General features: G+C 40.8%; 1 protein-coding gene across 2 annotated transcripts in view; it reads left to right on the forward strand.

Annotated features, from left to right (window-relative positions):
- The window catches only part of CHCHD6 (coiled-coil-helix-coiled-coil-helix domain containing 6), a 108,455-nt gene that overhangs the window by 279 nt on the left and 86,483 nt on the right, over positions 1–21,693 (forward strand). For both annotated transcript variants that reach the window (XM_071755991.1, XM_071755993.1), the window contains exons 2-4: positions 1,830–1,962; positions 2,652–2,718; positions 3,875–4,019. In XM_071755991.1, coding sequence (XP_071612092.1) covers positions 1,830–1,962; positions 2,652–2,718; positions 3,875–4,019 — 345 coding nt within the window. The remainder of the gene's footprint in view (positions 1–1,829; positions 1,963–2,651; positions 2,719–3,874; positions 4,020–21,693) is intronic.

Here is a 21,693-nt window from a genome sequence, read left to right on the forward strand (position 1 = left end):
GGAGGAGGGGGTAAGCTGGAAGGTTGAAGGAGGAAAAGCTGGGAGAGGGGATGGGGTGGCTGGGGTTGGGAAAGAGGCTGAGTGCCCGAGCGTGGCTCAGCCCGAGGTCTCCCCGTCCTTATCTCAACCCCATTTCCCCTTCTCGCTGCTTAATATCCCCATCTTGCCCCTGCCCGGTGCTTCCCAAGCAGTTCCGAGGGCATCCAAAGGGAAACCTCTCTGCCCTTGGGAATGGTCCCGGGAGTCCCGCAGGGCGCCGGTGCGGAGCGTGCGGGACGCTGGGAGCTGATGGGATGCGGGGGGCCAGGGGGGGCAGCGGCTTCTTGAGCTCTGATGGGGCATCCACGTGTACGTGTTGGGAAAACAAGCGCTGGTGATGGTACCATTAAGAAACATATTTTCCAACCCATCGAGGTTACTCTTTCGTATTTTTTATAAGTTATTTAGGGTTTGAGGTTTTTAAAAAATGTTTATTTTATTTATTATTACTACTGTCATTTTCATTGCTGTTGCGTCTTCACACTTCCATCAGGTTTTCCCCTAAGATTTGTCTGAAATGAGCTTGCAGGGTGTATTTTGCTGGGGTTACTTATTTTTCATCTAATTTTGGCTGGTCAGGTGGTGTAAATTAACTACATTTTAGTATTTGATGGAGGTAAAGTTGTTCTTGCCTGATTTAACAGGATACAGGTGGGGACCCTCACCTGCCATAGGCCTAATTTGTTCTGGTACTTTAATTCAATTACCTGCTCCATCAGCACCCAGCTGATTTCAACTACAGAAAAATGTGGGTTCTTTGTAAGTGGTTTGTTTATGGAGCTCGAGATGAAGATGCCATGCACATCTCATGACAGCTGATTAGGTGAAATGAGCTCTGGCCTTTGTGGACCTTTCTGTTTGACTTCTTGAAGTGTTTTTATTTTTCCATCTTTTTGTTTATTTGTTATGTGAAACAAAATACTCATTCCCATCCTTAGTGCCAAGGATGTTGTTTGTTTGCTTTCTATCTGTGTGTATGAAAGTGGTTCCACTGAGCCTGCCCGTAACTGAGTCTGGCTTTTTGCAGATTTGTGTCTGTAAAAACCTGCTCCCATGAACAGGAGTTTTGCATAATAACAGCATCTAACATAGATACTGAAAATACTGTTAAATTGGGAACAGCTGAACATACATCTGTGACCAGCCTAGGTGAGGACACAGCCTCATTTTATTTTGTTCTGGAGCCAGAACAGTGAGCACAGATCCTCTGACCTTGGGAGGAGGAAGGAGGAGTCAGCCTTAACAGTGCTGTGAGAAGCACCTTGGACTGAATTGCCAGAAAACCTCTAGTTAACTTTTCTTTGTTTTCCATGAGTTTGTACCAAGTAAAGGAGTGAGAATGCAAAAACCCTGCAGGAGACTGTGCAGTTGTTCTCTGCTGTATGGTTTGTAGTACTTCTGCCATACTGAGCTGGATTATCAAGCATGGAGGAAGAAGAATGGATGGACTTAAAATTGGCTTAGTTCCTTTCCTTCCACTTCTGGTAAATATGTCCCTGCTCAAGGGGTTGGATTGTTTGGCAGTATTCTCCAAATTCATAGTACTTTTGGAAGATTAATTGTGGTTGCCCAGTGAAGCCTCCAGGATCAGTAGATGGGAAGTTTTATCACTTACTGTACTGATAGGATATGTTTTTTTTTTTTAATGTGAAGCAAATGTACAGATGTTGACCTCCTGGCTTTGAAGGACTGTGGCACTGAAAATGAGGTAATTGGCAATAGGCTTGCAATAACATGGAAATTAACAAATGGGGAGCTTGTAATTTCTTTCCCCTGTACATGTATTTCAGCTTTCTGAAGATGTGGTGAACCGAATGAAAGAATCTCCTCAAAGTAAAAGGGACAACCAGAGATGGCCCCGTTCATCCAGTGGCACAGCTCCATCTTCACCAGCTGCAGATGGGAAACCCAGGTTTCCTACAGGTACTGTTAGTCCCTCTCAGGTGTACTGGCTGATTTGACACACCTCTCAGTAGTACAGATACTGTTAAATGGTATGCCTGTGTTTTTCAATCTTGTGAGAGGAGCTCTTTGATTATCCTGCAACATTTTAATGTGTGTAGGTATTGGAATCATTGACTGCCATAGATGTCACTGTCCTGTGGTGTCCTCTTCTTGTTTCTGCAAGGTAGTTGTGGCTTCTGGCAGTCAGAGTTGTTGGAATGCTATGGTTTTAATTCTTTTACTGCATGACCAAAAGCAAGACAACTTGTTTTGCTGGGTAATTTTCTTCTCCAGCTTTGGATTATTACCCTTCATGGATACTTTAATGAACTTTTATCACTTTGTGAATTTTTCTAGGATTTCAGATGAATATGCAATAAGCAAGGCAGAATTATTTTATCTTTCATTTCTGGCAAGCTGCCTTGTTGTCTCCCTTTTATGCACAGGGACTACACTAGGAATTGTAATTACAGCACTGTCTCTTTATTTCATTAGTTCAAACTCCAGCTATCAAAATTAAATTTTCTTGAGACTTTCAGAGTGTATTTTTTTTTCTTTTCTCTTGTTGGGATAATTCTCACATATGAAATTCTGCTCAGATAGTTAATGGTGTGATGAAGGTTTGTTTTTTGTAGTATAGTTGTCACAGGCTTCTATTTTTCTTTTAGGAATCCAGCCCCCAATGTCAGGTGACTCTGGTCAGAAGTCTGCTGCAGAGCAGGAACTGTACAGGAGGTGAGGTGAAGCTCTTGAAAAAGACAATAGTTTAATTCCTTGTGGACTATACATGTATGTTTTGCTTCTGCCCAAGAACACTGACTGTGTTTTAGTGCCTGAGAGTCCCCTGTGAAATCATTTTCGGTTAAGGTCACGGAACATATGTTTTTAGGGAAGCCTCTCTTCAGCCTAAAGGGGCAGTCAAGGGAGCTGTGGGCAATTGGAATGGTGTTTGGAAAAACATGGAGGATGGATGTAAGGAGTAGGTAGCTGCAGAAAACTTGTGTGTGATGTGCATTGCAAGACCAATAGAACATAAACTGTAATACAGTTGATTTTGCTGGGGCAAATGGAGGAATCCTAAGTGCTTGATAATTCCCTTAGAGATTTTTGAATCTCCAGTATAGTAATGGGTTTGATTCAGTTTACATGTAAAATAATCAGACACATCTTATGGATGTGATTTCATTCCTCCTCCTTTTTCTAGGCTGGACGTTATGCCTGTCAGGCAGAAGTAGAGTGCTATGGATTTTTCATCTAAGAGTATTTTAATTTGTTAAGCTAGAAATACCTGGAAAAATGGGGGTAAGGAGAAAAAATGCAGAAGAAAACTGTCCTCTCTGTCAGAACCACAGCAATCTTTTCCTAGTTCTAGGGATTGCAGGGCAGTGAAAATTTCACTTCTGTGCTAATCAGGAGCTTTCTGTTATAAAACTGCTGGCCTGATATGTGTTTGCATTCTTAAAGATGCCATAAAGATTGGTCTTTTCCTGTTCTTTCCTTTTATTTGAGTCCCTTGATCTTTTCCAAAGCAATATCTATTTATTTAGTTAACTACTTTGTATTATTATTATTACCTTAGAACAATGATAATAATAATAATAATAATAATAATAATTCAAGACTTCATAGATATAAATGTAACTGAAATACAAGCTTATATGATAAGTCTACTATTGCCAGAGCTGTACCTCACTGAAGCTGCAGTTCATGTTTTAAATTTTTTTGGGCTTTGGAATTCCTGCTGTTAATGAAGGGGCTGTGAGCAGGCTTGGTGTCAGATTATGAATTTGTGTTTCAGCTCTGGGCAGAGATAGTCCCTGCTGAGCCATGGCCCTTTTGCCAAGAAGTCTGCTGATCACCTTCTCTCTGTTTGCCCTTGCTGCTCACACAGGTATGAGCAGGAACAGGCACTGGTGCAAGAGGAGTTGCTCCAGCTGGCCAAAAGAGAAAGAGAAGCAGCCAGTGAAGCCTTGAATACTGTCCTGCAGCAGGAAAGGAACAGTACTGATGAAGAGAGGCAGAGAGTGGCCCAGCTGGTGAGTAACAAACCCCCCCCCAGTTTGCTTCTATGCGGGACAAGCTAAAATATCTCTGTTTGAAGGGATTCATTGAATGTCATTTGTGTGATGAGCTTAGAAACATTGATTTAGGCTGAAACACCCATGGCCTCCCAATTCATCACTTAATGTCTGGCTTGCAGTGCAGCTGGCAAGATACACTCAGCTCTTCATGCAGTGGCACTAAGGCCAAGTTTGCAGGCAAAGGCATGAACAGTGACTGTGCTGGGGGCTGTGCTGGGGACAGCTATACCTCTGGCCAGTGTGGTGGTGGATATGGGGTCGTTGTCTCAGCTAGAGAGAAATCTTTTAAATAAATGTAAGAGTGTGAAATGAGTATCTTGGTATAAATGGGATCAGATTCTGCTGATCTGAAACTTGGCTCATTTTTTTCTATTTGGGTAAAATAATTATAACTAATTTGGGCAAATACCCAAATCAGTAAAAAAAAGTGAAATCTGTTGTGTATTTATGGTGCTTGTAACAGAAAAAGTATTATAGAACTAAGTACTTTTAAGAAAGTATATATAATAAGAATACTGTATATTTTATTATAACTATTATAAGAAGTATTAAGATTGATTTTGAGAGACCAGGAAGCATAAACCCCCTTTGTACACATCACTGACTCTCAGCCAAGCTGTTCATGCCCAATAGGCAGACTTCTTGTTGCAGCTTTTGCTATTAGTGAGGCACCTTGGTGTTGCTGAGATAACGTGTTGGGTTATTATCATACCAGTGCTGAGAAGAGCAGAGATGGAGGCAGAAGTACAGTAAGAGGAGACTGAGCAAAGCAAAAGTCTTCTATCAGTCACTACAGTAGATTGGAGTTGTCATTGGTTCTTAATATTCACATGGTACTGTTTTATATAGTTTTCTTTTAAATACTAATGTTACCATGGCAGTGGTGTACTGCTTGTAAACAATGCAGTATCTTACTGGCACTGCCACTTTGACCCGACCTGTGGTGCTGTGTGGTGTCAGGATGTGACAGAGAGGTGGGGTGATGCTGCCTGCTCATTGAGACTGTGATGCAACCACTGAGAGAATGAGACAGAGTAATTCTCCTTCCCAGGTACATACTGAAAGGATGATTTAGGTAGAGGACAGACTTTGTGTTTCTTCATCCTATTGAGCTGATACATGCACTTGATTTAAATGAAGAATCATTCTATGAGCAGAATCTTTCTGTATGCTGAATGCTAACAGGCATGGCTCACCCAGGCACATGACTTGGCTGTAAAGCATTTTGAGATTATAATATGAAGGGATTTGGGGGGGCCTGAATAAATAGGATTTATATAAGAAGGGCAATAGTGGGGTTCAGTCAGAAGGTCCTTGCAGTTGTATCCTATTTCTGACTGTGATCCATAGCAGCTGCTTGCAGAGAGCAGGAGAACAAAGCAGGTCTCTAGTGGTGTTTCCCACATGCATGCCCTTGCAGCTTCTGCTGTTCTGGAGCTCGTAGGCTTCATCAGCAAGTGGTTTATTTCCACCTTGGTGGTTTGCAGTCCTTAATGAAATTGGCTTCCATGACTATGTCCTTTTTGTGTTATTGGACATATTTGTGCTTTTTGGCTCCCTGATAGCATTTCTGTGTGGTTGGATTGGTAGATCTCTGAGATTGCTCTCCTGGATATAGCTGTGTTGTAGGAAACTTCCTTGTGGCAGATTTTACCCCAACAGCAGAAAGCTGCATGATTGTTGAGCTTTAGAGTAGTGATGTCTGAGGCAGGTGACTGCCATTCCTCTGCACAGACCATCTGGGTCAGCAGGTACAGTATTAACACTGTCCCCTAGGAAGAGAATATTCTCTTGATGAATGCAATTAACAGACTTCTGTAAAGAGTTGGGGGCAAAGAGTTAGAGGATTTATTGTCCAATCTAAAGATGCGGTCTGGCTTAGAAGTAGAGCCCTGCTCTCCTGCAGTGAGGTGTAGAGCAATCCTAAAGAAATGTGTCTAGCAGAGCCAGGCAACATTTGTGAAGTGTGCGGTGAGCACCTCTAAAAATGAGTTGTGGCTTGACCACTAACATACAAAAGCAGTTGGGTTTTGTTATCTGTATTAGCTTTTAATCCTGCAGTGTCTCATACCTACATATTGCATAACTGATGCTCTGTAAAAATCTCATCAGACTCTCCTTGTGTAACCTATAAAACATAGAGTGACCATGGACTGTTAACTCAGAATGCGGTGCAAGAATGAGAAACTGTTAAATGTCATTGCTCTTTAACTATCTCTTGATCAGTCATAAATTTGAGGTCCTTAAAAACGGAATAGTCCAGCCTGTCCTCGAAAAGATGAGGTCAAAGCTATTGTCTATCAGCTTCTTGTTGTCTTCCTAATCAGGCACTGGTTTTGCCAGCTTTTAAAATTATTTGGATCCTTATCAGACTTGCTTTTTCTCAGCTACAGTTTCCTTTTAGGCATGGTTACCTTATTCTATTGACTCAGTCATACTCAAATCATATCTGTCCTTTGTCTTTCAGTATTATTTTCTTCTTTTATTTGGAATATAACTTGAATTCTTCTTCCTTACTCTTCTACTTTTGAGCCCTAACATAGGAGGCAAATAACAGGTGCAAGTTGCTCTTTCATCTCTTTTGTGTCAGTCATCTGTTTCTGGTAGAAGGTAGTAGTGGAACTCTACCTAGTGGCAGTCCAGGTGCAGCTGTCACTGGAGATTATCTGCTTAAATTTATAAGAGAAGGACTTCCAGGGTTGTTGTTACTGTTATGACCTACTGGGTAAGGCAGAGAAAAATGGAGTAACTCCCATGAAAGAAATAAATCAATAATTTGCTTCTAGCAATACTTAATTTAGTAAAATAAAGGTTTTATTTATTTAATATTTGCAGTAAGATCTTGAGGTGCACAGTGTCCTGAACATATAATTTGCTGATTAGTAGCTTTCTCTTGTAGAGTTGTCTCCAGTAGTGCTGCAGTATTCTCCTTTAGCATTGCCACTTTTAGATCATAAATCCAAACACGATAACTATTTGGAAATGATTGCATTTTGATTGTGCTGAATGTTGCTTGTTGTTTAATCTGTTCTTTATGATTTTCATTCACTGAGTTTTGTTACTGGCAGTGTTGCTATGAAGCACTTCTCCCCTATTATTATAGTGTGTTCCTGAAGAGAGGGTGGGCTAGAGCTAAGCCTTGATGGGGAAGGTGCTGTGACCCTCTGGGGGCCAGTTACTTCATCATTTATAGGGTAGAGTGCAGATTAAAATTAACTGTTTTTTCTAGTTTGTGTTAGGGTTTTTTTTGTTTTTGTTGTTTGTGTTTTTTGTTTGTTTGTGTTTTTTGTTTTGTTTTTGGTTTTTTTCCTTGAAGGCGATACCCTCATTATGAGGGATTTAGATTTAAGTACCTGGGTCCTGTTCCTGTTTTTGGCTTGATTTTTTTTTTTTTTTTTTTTTTTTTTTCTTTTCTTTGAGCAAGGTACTTACTTACTAGGTATTTTAGATTTTGGGTAAAACTCTTTAAAGTTTTAGCTTAAGAAGTAAAACAATTCCAAGTAAAAACAGTGCAGCATTCACTTTGCTTTTTGAGTAAATATGGCTTTTTTATTAATCCTGGGGGACGGGCTCAAATGGAAGCTGTTTGCTAAGCTGCTACAGAAGACCTCTCACCAGTTCATATTAGAGAGAAAACGTTTTGTTTGTTTGTACAGCACTGCAGGATCATGGTGCTGACTGGACTCTGAATAATTTAATGATGTGGGTACTTAGAGTACAACAAGGATTATATGTGCAGTACTTCACAGGAGGGCCTGGGGTGCTTAACTAATGCTTGTAGCATGCCTTAAGTCTCATGGGAAATATCCAAGAATTGACACAGCTAGCTTAAAATCCTTTTTTTATTTCTAGCAGAAGCAACTCCAAAGTTGTCATAGTCAAATTATTTAATTGCTGCTTTGTGGTGTGAATAGTCACACCTTTCAGCTGTACCAGTTTTTCCTTTTTCATACCCCATTAATCAAAACCTCTTCTCACAATTTCTCGGTTCTTTCAGCTTTCTTTTCTCTTTTTTTCTCCTTCTTACCAACCAAAGAAACTTTGCAAGCAAAGCTGCTCTTTTTTTCTCCTTTCTGCTTTTGTAATCTCCCTAAGGCTGCACAGCATGTGCAGCATATGCATCATGAGCCTCTTGGAGCCAGTGACTCCCTGCCTGATGGTTTTCACTGAAACCTTTGAGACAAATCAATGTGGAATGGAGATGGAGAAAAGCAGAAGCTGAGGGGGAGAAAATAAACGCGATTAAGTGAAGACATCTCATTACTACTCTAGAAAGGGAGGATTATAACTTATAAAATAGGAGGATCTCATTTAGGGGCCATGTGTGCCTGTGTTATCAGGACAGAGAGAGAGCAAACAGAATAAATGAAATTAATACTTTGAAAAGAAGCATTACTTGGATTTGAAAATTGAACTAATATGATTTGTGCAAAGCCCTGAAGTTCTTATCTTGCCATTTAATACCCCCAGGATAATGGCATTGTCAGAATTATTGACCAAAAGTCATCGTCTCCCTTCCCACTTTGAAAGAATGAATTCAGAAATGGGTGATGGTAGGGACAAACTTTGCACAGTGAATAGGTATGTGGGTTGCTGTGTGGAAACATACTGGTCACAGGGTTCCTAAATTGTTCTCAAGTGTTTCTCCAGCTGTCAGTGATGGGACAGTTTACTATTCCCAGTGTTCTGCTCATGCTGGATGGCAACCTGTGCATTCTGGTGGCTCCAACACTGGGATCAGAATGCCAGAATCCAAGCATGGGAGGAAGTACAAGGATTTAGGGTTTGTCTCTTGTTGCTGCAGTACCTGATTATAATTGGCCATAGGCTGTTGGATTCCTTCAGGTGATTTCTTGCCCAGAAATTCTCTTTTCTCTTCAGAACCTCTTGTCTCCTCTTGCTTGATTAACAGCCCATTCATAGACTGAGACAGTGGAAGAGAGCTTTGGTGGTAGTAGGGGGGTGACCAGATAGAGTAGTGCTTTTTGTGGCCCTATAGAGGTGGAAGAATAATCCAATTGGCCCATTCATGGAAAGTTTTATGTATATTTCTGGTAACTGATGAAGCTTCAAGGCAATCTTATTTACATTTTTGCTCATTTACTTACATTAGTGGATTGCTCATGTTGAGGAGTAATTAGCTGCAGAGGCAGCTGAACTGGTACTGAAGATGGTTTTAGAAATGGTGCTGAGCATGATTTAATTTTGTTAAGGCTTTAATTTACTTTGTGATAAGCTGGGGATCAGCTTCATCCTTGCTGATTAACCATAGGTAAGCATCTCTGGATTAGGCTGGGTTCTTGTGTGTAATCTCAGATCATTGTTACAAACTGGAGTGACCAGCTGAGGTCCAGTGGTAGTTTGGAACTACAGTGTTTGAAACTGGCAGCATGGGGCCAGCAGTGAAGTAGGACTGATGTTTTTGAGGTCAAAAAAATCAAAAGCTGTCATCTTTTTCCTCTAATAGTTAGAGCTGATATGATGAAAGGTGTTGTTTCAGGGAGCTTTGCATTGGTTTGGATGATGCTCACATCAGTGCCAGTTTTGTTGGTTCTCTTTGCTCTGCCTCTAAAATGGAGCACACTGAGCTAAACCCCTTCTCCATAAACCTGTATGTAGGAAATAGGTTGGTTCTGGGAAGAGCCATGCTGACAGAAATCTTGGGTTTTAGTGTTTAGTGCCTCTTGGATTTCTGTAAATAATCCTTGAAGTTTTTTGTGGGTGAAGCAGAAAACATGAATGTAAATAAAAAGGTGTCCAGGCTTGGTTTAAATAATAGTGCAAATGAGGAAAAATCCCATTCAGTTATATTTCCCCAAATTTGATTTTCATTGATGTTACAGTGATTGGCAGCAAGTGTCTCTGTGTGTTTACTAAATGAATGACACCATTTTTTTTCAGTTTAACTTTTGTTTTCTTTAGAAAATGCCTGGTGTATTTAGTTAATAGCACATTAATCCCCACATACAGTGTAGGTACTGCCAGTTCTGGGGTCAGTGCCTCCTGCCCAGTGGTGTTCCCTCCAGGCTGGCTTCTTACAGAGCATCCAGTGCATGCAAAACCTGCCAGGGAGCTCTGACAGGCCTAGCAGGAGTGGTGGTATCTTTGGCTAGAAATTGCCTTGCAGTAGTTTTTGATTGCTTTCACTAATTACAAACGAAGATATGTTTTGTTTGTTTGTTTTTTTCTTTTTTTGTTTAAGCCTTAACGATTTGTTGCAAGCTATTGATTAGGGGGATTTAAATTGCTGGGCTGAATAGCTTCAGACCTTGTTCCTTCTATCCCTCACATTCTTGCTGTCTAAGAGATGTTTTAGACTTCCCTTTGAGGAAAATGTATTAGCATTTAGTAGTCTTTAAAAAGTTAGTGGTTTGTTAAACTACAGTCTCTGGCCAGAACCATCCCTTTTTTTCCCCTGCAGTTTTCTTTTGGCTGCTGGTTTCTCCTTCAGAAGTGGGTGCGTTTTCGCTGTGAAAGAATTACTACTTTTTATGAATTTACTTTACGAATTTTAAAGAATTTACTTCTTTTTATGAGATGCTTAAGGGATTCCTATAGAAAGTAACCTTGCAATATAAAATGGTGTGCTTTAGAAATGTTTGCATTAAATTTAAGCCTGGCATGGTGAGGATTTCTATGTATTTTAGCTACAGTAAGTTGACAAACTGCAGTGGCTGACGCATCAGTGAGGTCTCAGTTTAACTAAGTCAGTTTTGGAGAATATATACTACAGTGAACCTAAAAAGTAAAAACAAAGCCAAACCAAAAGAAAACCTTCTCTTTCTCCATTTCCTCTGGAGGGAAGGCAAAAGGTATTATCTGGCTAAGGGTAAGATGCTGTGTATGTGCTCCTTACTTTCTCTGCTACTGCTGCTATGGTTTGTCAGACATTTATAGCATTTTTTTAACAACTTCCAATTTCTGCAGCTAGTCTTTTATCTCTTGGCTCTGAAGGTTAATTTGTATTTGGAGAGTTTTTGTAGATTTCAGAGCTGATGGTTGTTTGAGCTTCTCATTTTTGTAGTCTCTTGGGCTAAAGGACCTTATCATAAGGTTGGCCTCTCTTTAAATCAGACAGCTGCAACAAATTGAAGTTGTCTGTGGTGGTGCCTGCTTCCCCTGTTTTGCCTTCAATTTTCCTGTTCCCATATTTCACACTTTTTTTTTTTTTGTCTATCGAGTTCATATACTTCAGAAACTTTTCCCAGATTCCTTTGTTCTGACTTAGGGTTACTATAAAGCCATTTGATCATAAGAAGCAAATTATAAGGTCAGCCTTTCATTTCCCTTTCATTTTGTTTTCATCTCCAACTACAAAATACTCAATTCATGAAGAAATAAGAATAATATGTTGATATTTTTCCATGAATGGTCCCACAAAGGTAACACTGCGTTTATTTGTTTTACTGCCAGACTACCGTGGTGTAGTATAATTGTATTTTAATTTTGAGGCCATGAGCAACAGAGATTTAGTAATACATCAGGGTGTTTCAGTGGGCTTTCCTTTTCTGTGAGCCAGTATTAGTCAAATGTGTATTGGCTTGTGGTATGAGATTGTCTTAGGTTTAAAGGCTGAGAGTGTTACAAGACTGTAGTTCCCACTAGCTTGGTTAAACTGTTTTCATTATGGTTTTGCTTGCCTGTGTTTTGAATATTTGGAATATTACCTATATCTAACTTAGTATTTGGTGACAGCTTTCCAATGCTCATTGTATTCTATCGAAAAATGACATTGTTTGAGTCCTGAATCAATGATCCTTGAGCACTGAAAGTTTTCTTGATGTTTTTATCTGGAAAGTGTTACTTAAAAAGAGTGACAGTATGAATTTTAAGGGCTAATATACTAGCTGAGAAATACGTTTGCACTGAATGAAACACTTTGATTGCTCCTGCACTCTTAGACAATGGGGATGTGAGGTAGGTGACCTGTCACTGGATGTCACTTGTGTCGTATTTCCTAAATGCCATGCTTTGGTGCTTCTGCCACCTTTTCTTGGAACCTTGGTGTGTGTCTGGATGTGATCCTTGTTGGCATCAGATGATACCTGAAATGGGCAGTGTTCTGCACTGGGCAGTGGTGTGGGAGAGAAACAGTGCAGGTTCTTTCTGGGCTTCAGTATGAAAAGCTGACAAGTGGCCTAATAAAATCTGTTTTAATAAGATGGAATAGACAGAGGACTATAGGTATCAAGTAAACCTTGCATCCCTCCAGATGGGAGCCCTGCTTTCATACAGCTATTGGACATACCATGGATAGATTTTCCCACAGTGTTCTCTGCAAGATGGAGAGGTTCCTCCTCATTTATAATTTGAGCAATTATATCGTTACAGGAAAAATCTGTTCATAAAGGATGTTTATATGAGGACATTTTTCTGGTGTTTCAGATAAAGTCGGGGTCCTGCAGGGGCCAGTCCTGGGGTGCAGCTGCCTGTAGGCTCCTCTGTTAGGATGCTGAGGAGTCTGTGCAGCACAGTGAAGGAAGGGTTGTGCAGAGGAGATACTCAGTGGGTCACCACCTCCTCCATGCACAGTGGTCTCCCAGTCAGGATCACTACATCCCATTCCTTCATCCACATGGAGTGTACCTTTCTCAAGGGTAGGTAAGTTACAGATTATATTAACAAGCTGCAGGAAGGTTCCTGGTGGGCTGGAGTGGTATCTCTGTGATCACACCTGTCAGGGTGTGGGGCATTCCAGGAGGTTCCCATACAGCAGCTGCTCATGGTCACACATGGGCTTCTCAAGCCCTGAGTGCCAGGCCCAACAGAGCAAGATGTGTCATGGTCAGGATCACATTTCCTCAAACACAAATGTCTTTCACAAGTCTCCCAATACAAATAGCTTTGGACTGTACCAGAAGATGAAGCTGAGTCTACACGTTATGGTGGGAGAAATGAAAATAAGCAGTGGTGATAGTTCTTTGTTTCTCACCTTAAAGTTAAAGCAAGTTTATCCAAAACATAAATTTCACTGAGGCTTTATCCAGTTAGATTCTATCCTCTGCTACAGTTTGGCATCCTCAAACCTGCTTCTGTTTGCTGATGAAGTTTTATTTTCATTGTTGCGTTCCTCTCCCTCCCTCTTTCTCTGTTTTTTTGCTTTCCCAAAACTGCAGGATGGTTTGTTCCTGCTGCTTCCCCTCGTTGGTGGTGTTATCAGGCACGTGTGCAGTGGGTGAGATTGCAAACACCACAGTTCTCTGGGATTGTAAGCACCAGACAATGTTTTACACGCCGTCCCATTCTCTAGCTGGCTGGTTGGACATGATGTTGGTAGCTTATCTTCACGCTGACACACACTGGACATTAATAGAAATACATTGCTGAGGCACATGTGTGGAATTTCAAGCAGCCTTTCTAGCTGTGCTTTAGATAGTCTATTGTGTGCTTAACCTCTTGGAAGAGGTTTTGATGAGAAATGCATAATGTTAACTCTTGGGCAGCTGGGTGGACTCTCTGAGAGTCTCTTTTTACAGTCAGCATAATATCTTCCTAATTGCATGCTGCTTTGTGTATTTTGGAGTTTCAGTAATTTTGAGCCTATCTTTCCATGAGCAATATTCCTCCTCCCTAATGCAGATTTCTGTGAGTATTGCATGTGGAGAGGAGGTAGGAAATAGATGCTGCAGAGGGAAGTGAGCTGCCAGCACCCTTGTTTAGCTTTGTCTAAAGTCTTTCCCTGCAAAGTCTCTCCCTGTATTATTTTTGGCTCTGTGAATGCCTTTCATCAACTACAAAAATGACCTGGATGCAACTGCTGCTATTTGCCAGGAATTCCTTTTGCTTTTGGAGCCCATCAGAATTTTTATTGTTTCCTTTGTACTATATATGTATACTTTCTCTGCTTGTTTGTTATGACCATCTGCAATTATCTATATTATTTATGAGTACTGAGTAAAACATGATGGAAAGTAGCTGCTTAAAAGGGACTGTACTAAGGGAGGGGAAATGAGCTGATGATTTTGTCTTTGATTTTTAGACAATGAAAATAGAACACCTGCAAGCTTGTGAGGGAGGGAAGGAATTAGAGAATTAGCTGGCTTTCTTCCTGTCTGCATGTTACACTGGGGGCTTAGAGCCTTTTTAGCCTTGAAGACTTTGTGATAATGGGCAAACTTGAAGGATGATGCAGTAAGAGTTGAGAGTAAAAATTGATCAGACAGATAAAGCAGGGCTATGTATAATTACTGCCCAAAAGAAAAAAGCTCTATAGCTTAATATCTACCTGAATAGTACATTAGACTAAGGGTACATTTGTTAAATAACCAGTGCTCTTCCAATTAGGACTGAGAGCTTGCCATGTACATTCACTAATCTTCAGCCTAATGCTTATGCCATGGAAAAAGTGGTTCCCTGTCTAGTAGATGACTTCAAGCCCTTTTCTAAACACATAGGCTCCTATCTCCACTCTCTCTTCTTCCTTTCTCTCCAGCCTCTGAGCAGAATGAATTTGTTCCTCAGTATTTATCTTCCTATAGCTGTAATTGGCACTGTCATTCCCCACTGAAGCTTCCAAACTTCCAATATACAAATGCTTCCTTGCAAAAGCTGTTCTCCCAGCTGAGGACCTGAACAGTCATTTTTGTATTTTCATATGATATGATTTCCTAGTTTTAACAGGTAAATAAGGAAAAAAGGAGATTGGGAATAAGGGCATGTTAAAAAAAAAAAACAAAACAAAAACCCAAAGACAGCAAAACTAATAAGAATACAACTTAAATCTGCTTTAAATAAACTTGCTTTTTTCTTAAATGTTTTCCTCTCATTTTTCAGGGTAAAATAATTTTGTTTCAGTAACGAAATGTGAAAAAACATGAGAGCTTTAAACTGCAAAACCAAGTACAATTTTAAATACAATGAATGTCAGTCCCACCTATAGTTTTCTATCTTTTAAAAAGTTGCCTAACCAGCCACTGTGCCTTGTCCTGTTAAAGGCTCAGTGTTTTGCAGTGTAATTTTTCTGAGCTCTGTGCTACTGAAGTTTATCATTAAGTTCAGTTAAAACCCTACTTGCCTGTGATTTCCTGTTACATGGTGACCTGTAAAAAAGAGGTGATTCACTGGTCAAGAAAGAATATGACACTGTTCCTGCACTGATAAGAAGTGGGAAGCATCAACACCTTTTCCCATCTGATAGCTGTTCAGAAGCCAGCTCTCAGGTCACTCTGCCCTTGTTCCACATCATGATGAAGGTCTAAATGCAATCTTGAAGGTGTTGTTGACAGCCACTTTTATTTTTTTTTCTTTTAAACAGTTCAGTGTTCACATTTTCTGTATCTGGGATAAAATTAAGAGTTTTCAGTGTAATTAATCTTTGGTAAAGTATCAGTTTGTGTCCAGATTAAGTGGAGATCATTAGCTGTGCTCCTGCTCCAATAATGTCATTCTGCTGCAGCAGTTGTATTTTCTAAGGTTAATAAGGAATCTGTTAAGGCACCTGGAGGGAAAGGAGCTCTTAATGGTGGTAGCTGCCATTCTCCTCTCTGTAGATGGGACCAGCGGGGTTGATAAATATCCCACAGCCTCAGGCCTTGCAAATGTGAGCTGCTTCCTTAGGAAAAAAAGTAGTTCAAGGGGTACCATGGGTGTTCTGATGGGATGGAAGCAGCTAGACAGATTTCCTCCATCATGCTGTTACTAACCTGTGTTTCAGCCCCTCTTAATTTCAGTGTTTTACTGTCAAGTGTCTCAGTGGGCAGGTAAGAGCAGATGATGGATTTTTCTGCCTACACGTGCAGCCAAACTTCTGCCTTGTTGTTTGCACACATATATTGAAGCTACATCTGCTTGCTGCACGAGGGATGTGTCTTAGTGGGCATTCTTAAACTGCAGTGAAAGTTCAAATCTTCGTAAGAATGAATAATAAACTTGTGTCTAATTAGAACTAATTCGTATTGCTACCCATTGGCCAGCAGATGTTGCTGTTGAGCTTGCTGAGGCTGCACTGTGGAGACCAGCAAGTCATTTGCCTATTTTAAGAGCTATGATGCAAACTTATTTGAAACTAAGTTTCCTGCTTGGTAATTCATGTCATCTACCGGTAAGTCAATCTACTGTCCAGAGACTTATGGTACATCTTGTGCACACTTGTGTAAATAAATAAATTATATCAGACCTGTGCATTATTTTTTTTTTCCCTTCACTACTGACTGAATTCTTGTGAAACTTTCTGCTTTCATTAGCAGAGCAGTTTTGGTTTGCTTGCTATTTTAAAATCATTTTTGAGGGATGGAGTTTGGCTTTTTAAGTGAGCCTTTAAAATGTGATGGTTCAAATGGAGTCTAATAAACAATCCATTAACAGCACATCTTCATTAATAACCCTTTGAACTTAGGATCAGGGAAATTCTATAATTGTGCAGAAGCTGGGAGGTGAGTTCCATATCTCAGCTGGGGTCAAAACCACTGCTCATCCCCATGGCTGCTTTGTGTGTATTGATCCTGCAGGCTCTGTTCTCCTCCTCAGTTCTTTGGGATGTGATTTTAGCTGTAGTACTCTTTTCTTGGAACTAAAGATTTTTAATGTGCCTCTCGGTTCCGTGCCAGTGCTGATGCCTTCGCTGAGTTCATCCTTTTTTCTCCCGGTGTCTAAAATATTTCCGAAGCAGCAGCGAGTGTTTCCTGAAGGTGGCAGCGAAGGGACACCCATGGAAATTCCTTTCCAGGGGCAGACCTGGAACTGCTGAGCCCTCAAATTGCTTGCATACCAATGAAATGTCTCAGACTTTTTCCTTATTTGTTTTCTTTCTGGCTCTAACTTCTCCAGGAGGTACCATAATACTTTTCAGGCTGAGTTTATCCTAAGTTTTTGAAGTTCATTGGATTCATAGAAATACATACTGTGGAGTTATGAGGCCACAATGTACTGGCATAGTTTACAAACTGGAGATGTATGTTGCATCAGCCTGCTTCTCTCTTTCCTTTTCTCACCATGCTTTCTGGGGCTCAGTTTCATCCTTTAAATATATGAATCAGGCATCTTTTAAAGTTCCTGTGTATTCAGGCTGCAGAGGATTGTCATGATGACTGCAGGTGTCCACACAAGTGATGTGGTATGTTCTGAGCCACCTCTGATTTCTCTTTGGTCTTCATCTCTCTAGTTGGTTTCTAGTACTACTTCTTGGAGAGGTATCTAAGTGCTGCTGAGAAAAAAATTGGTTTTGGAAGTGGTGGGAAGAGAGTGGCAGGTGCTGTCCTAATGAAATCTCATGCTTGATTTCAAAAGTGATGCTGCTGCCTCTATTCCTCAGATCATAAAATCATTAAGGTTGGAAAGACCTCTGAGTCCAAGTGATGCTCAAGTCAAACAAAGATGCTCTTTAAGATTCGTTGCTTTTACCATTCTAGTTAGGTGCTACCTACAAAATGTGGTCTGTAAAAACTGTCTTATAGTAGCTGTTTATCTGTAGTTGGACTATGTAGACTAAGAAGACCTGTAGCAAAAAAATGCTGCAGAAGTTTGATATATATGTGCAGTGCTTTTACAAAGGCTGTAACTCAGGTCAGTATTCACTGATACTGTAAATTTCTGAGTGATTTGCATGATTCGGAGTTTAAAATATAAAGATGATCTAGCTGGCCTTGGACAAATGAATTATTGCTTTGAGGGCAGAACCTTCTCTTGAGGGAGAGGTTGGTGGTTGGCTGGAATCCCTGCAGATTTTTAGGGAGGAGATTTGTATCTTTTAATATATTTTCAAGAAGGAGAAACAAGAGTTACAAAAACCACTTAAAGGTTCAGTTAAGATTTATTCTGGCTGCATAACTGCCTCCCATAATAACTTTAATATGCATCATCCTGAAACTCCTAATAGGCCCCGGCGTTGGCAGAGCTTTCAGGCCCAGCAAAATCTCCAATGTTCAGCAGCTTTTAGGAAGGAATGTAGCCAGAGAAGCACAAAAGATGAAATGGCTGCCTTATAAATTCTGACTGACCTTGAGAGTCCTTGTTTTAACAAGCAGGAGGATGCTATCAAGAGCTATCTAAGAGAGCAGTAGTGGAAATGTGTGTGCACATGTGCAGTTGTGGAGGCAAGAGGAGAGGATGGGAGAAGACCTCGTGGGATTTGCTGGGAGGAGGTGGCTTTGTGGTGGGCCACATACCTACTTTTCCTCTTGTTTCTGTTGTAAGTTGGAGTCTTGTCTGGATTGACACTGATTTAAAATGTGTGTTGTTTTGTTTGTTTTTTTCTGGTGGCTGCTTGTGGAGGTGGCCTGTGGAAGATCTGAGTTGAATTAATTTGTTTTGTCAGTTGTTCCTCTCTCCTTAGTGACTGACTGGTCCCTGTGTGGGCACTCATCAGATGGATCAGAGTCTGAATTACTTGGGAAGATGGAATTTGCTTTAGCTTCTCCTCTGCTCCCCCCGTGCCTCTGTGGGAGGCAGAAGCCTTCCAGGCTGCTGTGGTGTGGTATCATTTTTGTGAACGATGGAGGACCTTCTTCTCTGTCCCCTAGGCTGTCATTTGGGCACCTTTTGCAGGCCCTAAATTCCCTTTTAAACAAAACATTTGGTTTAGTTTATTTCATTCCATTAAGTAATTTCACTGCTAATGCATAATTATCTACAGCAGTGACACTCATCTATGCTTTAATTATCACAAAGCTGCACAATTCCCCCTCCCCCCTGCCTGGAAGTTGTCACTTGTGCAGGGTGGCTTTGCAGAGATAAGTGTGTAATACACAGCAGTGCTTTGGGGCTCACACAATACTCAGGCAGTTGCTGACTGCTAAATGTAGGCAATAGAAGAGTCAAGGATTTTGGTCTCTGTCTTCTACTAGTGGCTTTCATCCATGTAGAGTGAGGGGTGTTGGGAAGGAAGAAACTTATCAGAACTTCATGATACGGGCTTGAAGATGAAGATACGAGCAATTGCTGATGGGAGGTATTAAGGTTACAGGTGTTAAGAAAATTTGGAAGTACAAGTATTTGGTTTTCTTATGAAAAAATATAAGAAATGAAGCATCCATGATCCTGGGCAGTATCCCAGAAGCCCTGGTTGTCTTTGTAAAAGACATTGTGTTTCTTTCTTTATTACCTTATCTCCCTTACCTTCCTTCCCTTCTAACCAACTGTTGGTGTTAAACACCTTCTCCCACTCAGTGCAGAAGAGGCCAGTAAAAGTCTTTGATCCAGCCAGTCATTATGACAAAAAACAACTGAGTTACTCTTAAGGTGGCAGAAGATAAATAGTTGGGTGAAACACCTGCTCTTTCTGAACACCCCTCTCTCTTGTTTGTTAAGGAGTGATTTTGTTAAAGGAGGACATGGTCAGTCCTATATGAACAGAGCTCATGTGGGCAGCAGGATACTTGTGTTATTAGAACGTGAAGGTCTGTTTGGGAATAAAATATTCTTTTAAGGTATTTCTAAAACCTTGCAAAATCTGAATGAGGAAAAAGATGGAGAGGGCTCGTAATTGAATTTGCCTAGTTTCACCAAGTTGAGAGAAGTGGGTCATGGTCATTTAACTTGCAGTGATGCACTGAGGTTTGTGGATGAAGAACACCTGGAGCACGTGTCAAAAAGATAACAAATCTTGAGAGGGACCTGATAGAAGCAAGGACAGTATGAGGAAGCAAAACCTGCTTATTATCTTATAATAGATGGAAATGAGGCCATTTATTGGTTTTATCTCCGGGTGGAGACATTCTGCCAACTACCTTTGTTTGGAACTCTGACCAAGATGTGCAAAACATAACTGTGTTCCAGCTTCCATCCTGACTTAATTCTTAGGATTGAAATTGCTCTTTCAAATACAAAAGCATTGAATTCTTTCCCTGTATTGTTATGATGGAGGCAATTTCTGGTTGCTGACTGGCAGGAATGAGGAGGGGAGGACTGTACAGCTTGTGTTACAACACGCATCCTCAGTCCCTACATATCTGCTGCACTTGGCAGGCAGCAGTGAACACCTGTTTGAGCAAGATTTCTTTGGCTTAGAAGTATGTTGTATGTTTTCTTTGGCCCAAGGATATAGTCTTAAGTATGTCAGTTGAAGATCTCAGGGCTCTTTCCCTCAATTTCATTTTCTATGGTATTTATCAGCATAATGTTTTATGTACTTTCTAGATAAGTAGGCTGGCATAATATGATGATCAGCTTGAAGGCTTTCTTTGTCTCAGGAAAGGATGTTGTAGTAAGAATTGTACTTTCTATGGGAGGTTATATGTATGGTCACCCACCAGTAATTTAGTCTTAGAGCTTTCCGGGAACCTGTAGACCACTGACAAATTTCCAGATGTCTCTTCTCCAAATACTATCGGTTGGAATACTTTTCATTTCTGGCAATGGATGCTCACATAGAAACATTTTAAAGTGGCTAAAAAAGAACTGAAGAACTAATACCCAGAACAATTGCTTGGGTTTTTTATTTTGTTTAAAGTGTGCTTGAAAATCTTCCCATAAGAATGGTGAAGTAAATACTGCTTTAGTGGCTTTTTTGATTCATAAAAACCACTTGCCAGGTCTGAAGTTTCTATGAGCCTGTGTTCTTCTCTGGAGCTGTACTCTCACCTTTGTAATATACTTTCTAAGTAGGAATGGGATGAGGTGTTACTCTTAAGGATATTAGTTCATGCAAAAATACAAAGGAAAAAGGGCAGAGAAGGAGAACTCTATAGTGGAGGAGGTGAAGGAGCTCACTACCTCTGTTCTCTTGGCTGCCATGGTAGAGATAACAACATGGAGAGAGCATTCCTCATCCACATGGCAAGGGAGATGGGTTGGGCATTGTGAGGGAGCTGCTGAAGGAAAGGGTCAGTGAATGACCCTATCCTGATGGGGCACTTGTGGGGGAAAAATAAACATTAACAAACCCTATAGCATGCTCTGCGAAGCCTGGGGCTGGAGGTGAGACAGGGACTGGCACTTCTGGCTCTGTGTGCAGGTGGAAGGCTTTTACCTCCTGGGAGTTTGTTGGCAGGTGTGGAGATAAAGGATCCCAGCCTGGCAAGTCAGCCACCAGTATGGCTGCTGATGAATTGCCCTTTTTAAATTGCAATTATGTCACTCATAGAACCTGTGAATATCAGTTCCCAATTTCTTACTTGAAAAACTGGATGATGAGATGGGTCCATTTTACTGATGTCTCAGAAGTGGGCTCAAGTGCTGCAGCCAGTAATTGCTGCTGAAAGGAAAGGCTGCTGTGACTCAGCACTGTTTTGTGTCTGTCTTGCCTCTGTTTTTTTCAGTGCTTCTGTTCCATCCTTTAGCTTACTTTGGGTTCTTACAGCTAATTTTCCAGGCTGACAGTAGCAGGTAGCAGGCTGGCACCTGGAGTGTGTTAATCACTCAGGCAATATTAGTTGCCTGGCTTTGGTGGATGGCTTTCCACCACTCACTGCTGCTTCCTGAGTCCCTTAGAGACCTCAGAATGAATTTTTGCTGTTCTAGCTCTTCCCCTTCATCTCAGATGTGTGTAACCTTTCATTCCATTCTACTTAAATCTTTTGAGATAGTTTTCTGATTGTGCCATCCTGGAAGGGTATTTGCAGGCAAGCACCAGGACACTGACTGTTTTCCTTTCAGTAATCTGCACAAACACATGGATGATGAAAATCTTGGTTTCTTCTGTGGTTTGGGTCTCTGTTATCAGTCATGATCCTGTCTAGTATTTTCTGCATGAGTC

This window comes from Heliangelus exortis, chromosome 12 (genome assembly GCF_036169615.1).
Source record: "Heliangelus exortis chromosome 12, bHelExo1.hap1, whole genome shotgun sequence".
Taxonomy (NCBI): domain Eukaryota; kingdom Metazoa; phylum Chordata; class Aves; order Apodiformes; family Trochilidae; genus Heliangelus; species Heliangelus exortis.